The sequence below is a fragment of the Harpia harpyja genome, chromosome 19, assembly GCF_026419915.1.
Source record: "Harpia harpyja isolate bHarHar1 chromosome 19, bHarHar1 primary haplotype, whole genome shotgun sequence".
Taxonomy (NCBI): Eukaryota; Metazoa; Chordata; class Aves; order Accipitriformes; family Accipitridae; genus Harpia; species Harpia harpyja.
In genome coordinates, this window is record NC_068958.1 from 11,030,355 (window position 1) to 11,040,961 (window position 10,607).

Genomic DNA, 10,607 nt, shown 5'->3' on the forward strand with positions numbered 1-10,607 from the left:
AGGGGGCCACATGTCACCATTTACATTTCTCTTTGAAAGCAGACACTGTTGCATCAGGAGCAGCTCTTGGCAGCTCCACACCAACTTCCACTTGTGGAGTTTTTGTCATTTAAAGAAGAATTTAGAATATCCCTGGGCATCCAATGTATAAATACACATCGACGACGGGGCCTCCTGCAGTCAGCTCTTTGGCCACGTCTGCAAAATATACAGCTCTGCTGACAGAGCCTGCATCGGCTTCAAGCCGCTGACACAACTGTGCTGCTGGATCACAAGTACGTTGGGGGGGAACTGTATCAAACCTCCCTACTCCTGGGAGCTCACCGAGAATATCCGAGCCGTTTCCTTGGGGCCTGCCTGCCCTCGCCACACAAAGAGGCACCGCAGGCTCAAACCGGTGTGCCACCAGATGTCTCGGCGAGGTGCGTTTCAAGGCAGGTAACGGAAATCCCCTCTCCCAGCTGTTTTTTCTCCATGCTGCCTCCCCGTTGCAGGAGGCTGTTTTGGCAGGAGCCAGCACCCCACGAGTAAGAGCCCGGGGCTCGCAGCTGCCAACGCAGCTCTGACACTGGAGCGCATCCACACTGGCACTCGGCCGCAGCGCGTGTTCGTCAAGGGCTCGTGCCGCATGGGGAGGTGGTTTCCTGCAGCCAATGGAGGAGCTGCTGTTTCTGCCTTTCATCAGAAGCGTGGCTGGAAACAAAGGCCCAGTGAAGAAAGGCAAGTTGGCTGGTAAAACTTCCTAGCACTAGCCAAGCCTCAGACCTGAGAAATCGCCCTCATTCCTCATCACCTCCTGACCTTCTCCTTCGCAGCCAGGCTGCCTCTGGGATCACACCAGGAGCTGTATTTAAGCCCAAATGCTGGCTGGGGGCGAGGAGGATCTTTGTGTCATATGTCATTGCTGACAGCAGCCTCAAGCCACGACGCCAGGACAAACAGCAGCAACAGCAATGTAACATGCATCTTGTAATTGCATAAAGCACCAGCATTTGCATCCGCAGCAGTAGGTAAAATTTTAGTCTGCTGTCACACAGGGGCAGAAGATAAATTATGTCTATAAAACAGCCTCAATGAGGATAGTCTAGAGGTGTGGATCTGAGAAGACATCAAACCAATCAGTTTTTAATAAAAGCCATAAATGATTAAGACCAATGTGCCATCAACATAGAGCTGCATGAGAAAAGGTGCTAAACTCTTGGAAACCCAAGAACGTAACCGTATCACCAGCGTGAAGGGTACTTTCAGTAGTGAAGGAGACTATAAAACTCGCAGACAAAGAAATCCCCAAAATGCGGGACTTAGGCTTGGAGTACACTCTGTGTGACAGACACCTGGTCTAAATCTTAAAAAAAGATGGGAAATACAACTTGCAGTGACTGGAAAACAAAGTGGAAATAACCAAGACAGAATATGATCCCCCCTCGCTGGCCTTTCCAAACGATGCAAGCCGGAGGCTGTGCTAACCTCTCCCCACTGTAAATTGTCAAAAGTCAAAGCAGACGAATCTTCAGCAAATGTGCTCAGTAGCAGTTTGTTTGCTCACTGGTGGCGTCTCCCTGGTACAGGGGGATGTTGATTAAAAGACAGCATGGCTCTTCACCTCCCCTCTCCACACACGCTCTGAAAGCTACAGGATCTGGCACTACAGCAAGAGTAAATATTACATCTCATCCGAAGGCCATCTTTAAAGGAACATTTGTTGTTTTTCCTCAAAGCGTGGCAAAAAAGGATTAAATATTCCAGATGTCATCTCCAGGTCCTATAGGACAACTGCTTATAAACAATCATCTTTGCATATTAAGAAGGCATTAAAGCACCAAGTTGAAACAATGCATCCTACCAGTACTAGAAAATGTTCTTCCTGATCCAAAGAACAAAAGGATTTCTAATGTGTGGAATTCACAGCTCCTTAACATTTAAAACATAGAGTTGACAAAAGCTATTACAAACAAGTTTGCAATTAAAAACACCTAATGTCTCGGTTATCAGTTCAGCAGTGGTGCTTTTTGCAAAGCCTTCTGGGTGTTGATTTAATCTATCAAATATTAATAATGCTCCTCAATTAATAAAATATTTAGACTCATGCTTTATGTCCTCATAATCTTAAGGTTTATGTTCAAACTTGCAGGCCAACAGGATACTAGATGGAATCATATAAACCAGCTCGCAGCCTGATTATTAATCTCCCGAATACATACTCTCTTCTTTACACTGATAAAACCACATTTGATGGGGTGTAAATTTGCTACCTACCCTCTTGGACATAAGAAATGCATCAAAAAACCTAAGTTAATTTCTCAGGTCCCAAAAATGCAAGTGACTTAAACCCCCATCTCCCATTTAGCGCAGGTCCTGATGACCTCCAAGCTGGAGGCACTGCTTCTCCAGCCCCCAAATCCTCCCCTCCACCCTGCGCTAGCACAGATACGGCTGGCGATTCGCAGGGCATGTGGAGCCAACACGAGCTGCAGAGCGCTGCCAGCCTCCAGCGCCTTCCAGCAAGTCCCTTCCACGTGCCTAAAGCAAAACTCACAGGGAATGAACTTCAGTCAAGGGCAGCATAAAAACATGCCTTGGGTAACACCCCAGGAACTGAGATAATCAAGAGAGAGTAAATTAAACTACAGGGAAGAAATAGTAAAAAATATATATGGCTTTGCTGCCCAGCTGCTCACACCTGGGCTGAGCTAATGCAGCATCAAAAACTGTAGTCAGTTTGGAACAGGGCATGGCTTTGAAGTCAAAGGCCTTTGGGCATTTGCATTCACTAGACACCAATGAACGTCACGTTTCAATAACTACCTCCTGATATTGCAACAGGCGTACTTTCAATTCCCAAATCAACGGCTGGATGAAGCATGTAATTTTGAAACCCATTAATCCTTTCTAAGTTTTCTGCCATGTGCATGTTTAATTTCCCACTTCTTGAAACAATGTTACGATTTTTGAGAGAACCTGACTATAGCTTTTGAATGCTCTGGGTCAGCAGTATGAAACCTCCCCAATTACCTCTGAAGTTGGATAAAACATGTGGGTAATTTGCCTTCTGGCTTTGAGCCTTTGGGAGAAATTACCTATTAAAACTTCCTCTGAAGCTGCAAGGACTAGAAGTGTGTGACTGAAGAAGAAGGTAGATGACACTCCCCAGAATCCAGGAGCTCATGCTTAAAAAGGAAAAGGGTGGCGGAGGGGGGGGCGGAATATATTTCACTGCTGTATTCAAATGCATCAAGAGGTCATGGCCAATAGTCCTGGGGAGACCAGGCTTGCCTTTTGCCAATTAACATGCTAAAATACATCTGTCCACATCTACACTTGAGTTCTAAAATTAATTCAAAATCTGAAGTAGCACTCTGAACAATGCATGGACTTTTCCTCTTTATGTAACCAAGGCCAAAGCACAGCATATTTCAGTTCAGACACCTGGACTGCAATTCTCTTTCCAGAGGTGCCTGTGCTCTCGTGCTGTGTTCCCTTTGGCTCTAACGATGGCTCAAGCCATCAGATTCATCCTGGCTGCCCTCCATTCTCAGAAGCAATAAACACCACATTCCTCTTCTTTTTAGCAATGAGACAAGCACAAGCAGGTATGTTTTTCTGCAGCATCACAAGCCTCCTGGACTTGGCTGAAATACTTTGGCCCAAATCACAAGTAATGGGCCTGCTGTGTAGTCTTTGGGCACCTCTATTATCTCCACTCACCTCAATTTGCTCAGTTCCCCAGCTCTCTGCTGTTGGTTTTGAATGCTGTAGCCACAGCAAGCTCATAACCATCTCCTGGGTCATGTACTGGCCTAGCTGACCCGAGAAGCTATAATCACTTCGATTATTTTTATCCCTGTTTGCATAATTTTACATTTCCCTGTAGCAAATGGGATAAGTCACTTACCTGGCTTTATTTTGAGTTTATCCATGTCAGCCTGGTTATCTTGCTCCGTATTTACTTCCTCCCCAGCTGCGCCACCTGCAAATTTCCTCCCTCTCCTGTGTGCTGTCTCTGCAGGATGATTAGCCGTATGCAAACAGAAGTGGACCTGAATTTTCTGCTCTACCAGTCCATCCCAGTCACCGTCTCCCTGTCCTAAACTGACACTGCTCACCACTGCCTCTGAGAGCTCTCCCTTGAGAAGGAGATATGACACTGAAAAGGATGGATTTAATATTTAATAGCCCACCTCCACCCCCAAGCCAGTCCCTTGTACAGGCAAGCAGCTCAGCCCTACACTATGTCGGCTCACCTTGCTCAGCAGCTGTCCGCAGTGTATGTCAGGCAGTGTGTTTGAATGGTGACTCCTCCGTGGAGCCAAACTATCTTAAATGTAAACTCGGGCAAAACGAGCTGGTACAGAGGCAGACAGCAAGACAATGGTGGGGATCAGGCTGGGCATTAAGGAAACAGGAATCCTCTTGGAAGAACATTTCCTACTTGAAAAGAGGATATGCTGGATGTCCTTGATACTTTGCCTATGCTAGAAATTTTTAATTAAAAGCAGGAAGGCCTTTCTATTTTAGATGCAGCGATACCAGCATCAACTGCTTTTATAAGTACAGTTTATTCTGGGTTTATATGCATTTCACAGAGCTTGGCAGCCAAGCTAAGCCAGGAGGGCTACAGCTTCCACTCCCTGTCGGATTTACTTTACCACTTCAACCAGTCACCAGCCATCACCAACAGGATGTGCCTGCCCACGCACTGAGGGAGGACGGACTCACACAACTTCTCCCTGATCTACCTGAGACACAGACAGCTAGATGAGCCTTTCAGTGGCGACCTTTGGCTTCCACGATGGTCAAGGAGGGGGAAATCTCCAGCAAAACATGTCTTGAAGCACTCAAACAGACCTGTTGAACCTCTCGCAGTCCTGCACAAAACACAACCACCTTTGACCTCCTCCTTTTCTGGGACCCAGTGACCCAAACCACAGGCACCAGCTGTGCTCTGCTCCAAGCACTTTGCTAGGGAAAAGCAAGAGGAATGCAGCCTGCTGCCATCCCCTCCACAGCCCCACGTGTGGTGCAGAGAGGCCACGTAGGCGGCATTGCCCCAGCTTCAGGAGGGGATCACAAAAGACAGATCACAAAATGCCAGGGAAGCTGACAAAGAGCAAGGCCCCAGACCAGCATTTCAGATCAGTGGCAGCGCAACAGTATCAGTCCCTAATCATTTCGACATCAGCTGCTCTCATGCACATTTGGAAGTGCGATACCCCAGGGTACCGGCACATCACTCTCTGCTAGCGGCAATGAACCGCTAAGGGATGCTAATGCCTTCATCAGCTGGCACAGCTGTTAGCAAGGTGAGTGCCCATCCAGCTCTATCTGCCAGCACAGCTCTAATCAGCTCCCTCCATGGAAGAGATGTTTGTTTGTTTGTTTTTCTTGTTGTTGTTGGGGTTTTTGCTGGTAATTGCGTCTTTACCAGGACTTCTGCTGACACAGCTATGGTGGAGGGGAGAGCAATTTCTTCGCATTCATGGGCAGATAACTAAGTTGGCAAAACTTCTCAAATGTAGACCAACCCTCTGCTTTGGAAAGCAAAATATAAGCTACCTTGGTCTAAAAACACCTCTAAACTAATACAGCTACATCCACAGCAAGGACTTTTATTAATATGACTATTTCAGCAAGGAAAAATGAAAAATCATCCTCTCCAGCCAGCATAATTATATTGGAAGACCTTTTTTTAAAGTGTAAACCAGGCCTTTGATTCTGCCTTGACTGACAAAACGTTCTTCGGATGCTTTCCTTCAGTCACGTTGGCTTAGCCATATTAGCTTAATGCAACTGAAGGGCACTTTCAAGGCTTTCTTAAAACTTCAGAAGTCGTATTTGCCCATTCTATTATTATTTCTATTATTATAAAGTTTCTCCACATGGAAGAAAAAGATGAGCTCCCAAAGGGCCTTTGCTAGCCCACAGCTTGCTCCACATGCAAGAATTCATGTTGGGAAAGTAGATGTTAGCATCTATTCGACACAGGGTAAAATTTCATCATGGACAGGGCAGCGTGTAATTTTAACACGTTAACAAAGTAACCCTTGTGTGAAAGTCCCTAACTGATAAAGTTATAAACTCTCCTCACGAGGTGTTCAGTATCAGAGAGGGGAAAAAAACTTCTTTCTTCATACAAAGACACAGCTAAGATGTTGCAAACCATATTAACCCTGGTACCCCAGAAGAAATGTAACAAAAGTGGAAACACACGTATTTTGTCCGTGTTCACAGTCTCATGTCAATGTAGTATCAACATCCCTCACTGCGCTAAGGAGACTGAGGAAAACAGCTGTCCTGCAGCCATCAAAACATGCAGGCTTCCAGATAGCTCACAAAGGAGAAAAGATGATGGGGTTTAAAATGCACCAAGTTTTCCTGATGTAGCTTACTGAAACAGACTCCGTATTAAAAGCAACAGCCCTGGGAAAGCAAAGCCCTCTCCTCACTTGCGATACCAGCTGGCAGGAGTAAATGAGAGAGGAGGAAGGGCAGGGCAGGGCAGACCTGAAAGAAGCACTGGATTTCGCATCACCTGCAAAACAGAAAGTGGGAAACTGAAGAAATCATCTACGTGCTCACTCCTCAAAGGCACTGCTCATTAGGTCCTGGCTTTTCCTATTATCACTCCTGCACTCGGTGGCCTATTACAGCAACCTCCTTCCAGCCAGGGACCCGTGAATAGGAAGCGCTTTGACATGAGTGAATGTTGCCCCTTAATCCAGTAGGGAGTTCATTGAACAGGCGGAGGGCTGCCTACAGAGCTCCCAGCACCAGCTGGCTGAGGGGATGAGAGCAAGGATCAAAGCCAGGGCAAAGCCATCGCACCGCAAGCCTGATTTGCGAAACTGCTCAGCCTGTTGAGTCCTCGCCTTTAAAACGTGGGGAGCTGCTGGGTGCTGAACTCATCGGAGATCCGGCCTCAGCTGAGGGTGCTGAGCAGTGGGGAAATCTGTCCTCTATGTGGCTTGCATGCCGTCTCTTCACTTTAAAGATCAAAGCTGCATCTCCAGAAAAAAAGGTGTTACAGATCAGAACAGATAGGAGGAAAAAAAATGATGAAAAATGCAGTGTGACTTCTGAAGAGAACCACTTCATTCAAAGCCACACACACACCTTACTTCCTGCTTAGCATGCAGGCACCAGCCTTCCTGAGGTTAGCACGAGCCTGAGGAAAAACATCGTGGCTTGAAACCTCCCTTTTCAAGCTCACACCAAACGATCATTTTTGGAAACACACAAACACAAGGTCCGCTGATTCTCTGTGCTAAACTGAGGCAAACTGGAGTAGCAGCATCAAATTCAATGAATCTGCACTACCATAAAACTGGCTGAGCAAGACAAACTCAATTCCTTAAACTTTACTCTTTAGTGCTGTATTCACAGTAGGTCTAAAATACGTAAAAGCCCCAAACCAGACTGGATATAAGACACCTGCTAAAAATCACCAACAGCAAAACCAGGCTTCTCTGCAGCAATATGTTTATTGCACCTAATGACTGCAGCACAGTTACCTACCTGGCAGCTCAACAGTTTCCTGAAGCACAGAGATTACTTGGGGCAGCCTCCGAGTAAGGCATCCAGAAGAGAATAACCACCGAAGTTTACAACTCAGAACTTATGAAGAACTTGGTGCTCGGAGAGATTCTCCCTCACCCATCAACACTAAGATCTGGCAAGAAGCTATTCTATACTGGAAGCTTTTGTCTTGAGTTAGCTGACTGCCAACAACTTTGTCTGCAGCAGTCTTCCAACCGGCCCACTCCCATCCAGCTCTTTGCTCAGAGCAAATATCTCCTCCCAGGAACACACCTCTGCACCTCTCTTGACCAAGTGAAATAATCCCTCATTTCTGCTCCATCTGGCACGTGGCAGAACACCACAGCTGTGGGATGTTGGTCCTTGCTCTCCCCCACCAGCACCGGGGAAGCAAAGAGCATCTCCTCCGGTCTCTAAATTCCAGCCTGATTTATACCAACTTCCTCTCCTCTGGCCTCAGAGGGGTATAAGCAAAGGCAGATCTGGCCTCAGATTTAACTGAGTTTATGGGGGAGGGGAAGAATTAAACTCCAAATGAGTCACCGTTCCCTCCACAGCAACATCTGTGGATATTAAGCCTGATCCTAAGAGCAATGTTTCTTAAAGCTCTGCATACAGAGCAGACCCAGCCAGGACTCCTGGGAGATGCTTCCCAAAATAAAAGGTGTGCATCTGTAGTGTTAGGACTAACCTGTGCATTAAGAGTTGATGGGTTAGGAGCCAACTCCTGCCCCACTTACAGCCATGCCATTCTTCTGAAAGCAATCACACCGAGGTAGCCGAAGGCAAAACCGGACCATGGAGTCACAAAAGCACCCGAGGGCTGATTCCTCTATCACACGGCAAGATAAACACCCGATCCTCTTCAAAAGCACAAAGGAAGGGCAGCAGGATCAGGCCTTGAGATGCAGTTGTGATGGAACAGGAAGTGTAAGGAAAGCCTTGGACAAAACTCCCACCAAAGATGACGGGAATCTTGTCTGAGTGATAAATTCGAGCTGTCTTTGCAGCACTTTGCAAAGAACTGCTGTTGCCACCTGCGTGGCCATGCTACAGACTTCATCCCGCACCGGGCAGAAGTTCCCTGCCGCAGCACAACCCTCTGAACACAGTATTTCAGGGAGAAAGCTGGGAAAGCCTGCAGCACTGCTGAACAGTAAGGTGTAACCCAGCTGTCAGGAGATGCTGATCGGTAAAGTAACTACATCCGGCTACATTTATGGAGCATCCACTCATCTCCAGCTCTTATGCAGTTTGTACATGAACATACACCTCTCTTATTATCTCGTTGCTCTCTTTGTGCATGTGAAGGCTCAGCAGCCAGCATGCTGCAATCTAGTGTTCACCTGAGGGCAAACAGACTTATAAAGAGAGTTTATATTCTCTCACAAAAGCTTCAGAGGGAAGAGGGAAAAGTTTCAGTCTGGCGTAAAGCAACACGGCAAGCGCAGCCAGCGTTTCGGCTCCCTGTGCCGCTCGCGTAATTTTATGGGGTAGTCGAGCTGCGTGCTGCACTCTTTGGGGACGCTTACAGATCTGGCTAATCACGGCTAATTGTCATTACATGGCAAACTTCGTTTCCTTTGGGGATTTTTGGATGCGATTCCGGTATCTCCTCGAGCCTCGCGCTCAGGGCGTTTCAAAGCCCCGCACCGGTAACGGCGGTGACAGCTCTGCGGAGGCCGGCACCGCGGCAGCCCGGGCTGGCCGGCCGTCGAACCGCAGGGAGGCCGCTGCGCCCCCCGGGCACGTCGCGGCCCTCCCTTCCCCTCTCGCCCTCCGACAGCCGGGGGAGGGAGGCTTTTTCCGCCCGGCTGACGGCCAGGGGCGGCTTCTGGGCCTGCTTCGGCGCGCCGCCCCGAGGGAGAGAGCCGGCCCGGGCTCCGCAACGGGGAGCTGAGCTGCCGCGCCGGGCCGGGCCGGGCCGGGCCGCCCGGCCTCTGAGGAAACTCGGAGTTTTCTGAGGAAAAACTCTGGGTGTTCCTCTCCGAAGGCAGCTTCGCCGCCTCCCCGCAGCCCTCCCGGGCCCCGGTTCCTAGAAAGCCGGAGGCCGCGGCCGCCCCCCGGGAGGCGGCCGGAGGCACTACAGCCCGCCTGACGGCGCGCTTCCCCTTCCCGCCCGGCGCGGGAGGGGGGGGCTCCGGCCGCCCCTCCGGCGGGCGGCGGGGCCGGGCCGGCAGGCTCCTCCCGCCGCGCGCGCGGGGCCGGGCTGCCGGGGGCCGGGCCGGGGCCGGGGCCGCCCCGCCGCCGCGCGGGCCCGGGGCCCTGCATGCCTCATGCCTGCCCCCGCGCGGGCGCGCGCGCGCCCGCCGCCCGGGACCCTGCATGGCTCATAGCGGCGGCCCGGCCGCCGCCGCGCCCCGCCGGCCCTGGACTCTGGATGGAGCCGCGCCAGCGCCGCCCGGCGCCGCCGCCGCATGGGGCGGCCCCGGAACATGGATGGCGCCCTCGCCGCTCCAACCCCCCCCCCCCCCTCCGCCCCCGCCTCCGCTAGACGCACTCGCTCCCATTGGGGGGGAACCCCGGAACCTGTATGGCCCATACCACTGACTCACCGCGGAGGGGTGTTACTTATACAGAGTCCCGGGCCCCCCTACACACAATGGCAGCAGCTCCCACATTCTTCCCCTCAGAGGAGTTGGACTGAACCATGGGGCGGCGGGGGCACGGCCCCCCTCCCGGCCTCCGACAGAACCCGCCTGGCCCTGGGCGATACCACTCCACGCTCCCCCATCTTCCTTCCCCCCGCCCGGGTAGATGGACGCCGCCGCTCTCACTCACCTCGGCATCCACTGTGGCCATGGCCGGAGCCCCGGAGCGTAGCCCCGCCCCCTCGGCGGCTCCTCACGCCTTGGCTCCGCCCCTTTCCCCTCATTCTTCTCAATGGAGACGCTCCGCCGGCCACCGCGCATGCGCGCGGCGGCATGGCGGCCCCCGCGGGGCTCCTCTGGCCGTGCGGCGTCATGGCGGCGCCCGTCAGGCGGCTGCCGTACGGCTGGAGCGGGGCTGGGGGTGGGCTGAGGATGGGGTGAGACGGGGACAGGGCAGCCATGGGGACAGGGCCCCTCGCTCCC

The 10,607-nt window shown here is 51.0% G+C and overlaps 1 protein-coding gene across 2 annotated transcripts in view; it reads right to left on the minus strand.

Moving 5' to 3' along the window:
- EHMT1 (euchromatic histone lysine methyltransferase 1) overlaps positions 1–10,385 on the minus strand; it is a 123,256-nt gene extending 112,871 nt beyond the window's left edge. The window contains exon 1 of one of the 2 annotated variants that reach the window (XM_052814703.1): positions 10,315–10,385. In XM_052814703.1, coding sequence (XP_052670663.1) covers positions 10,315–10,335 — 21 coding nt within the window. In that variant the 5' untranslated portion in view covers positions 10,336–10,385. The remainder of the gene's footprint in view (positions 1–10,314) is intronic. The other variant, XM_052814713.1, reaches the window with a different exon arrangement.
- Between the last annotated feature and the right edge of the window lie 222 nt (positions 10,386–10,607).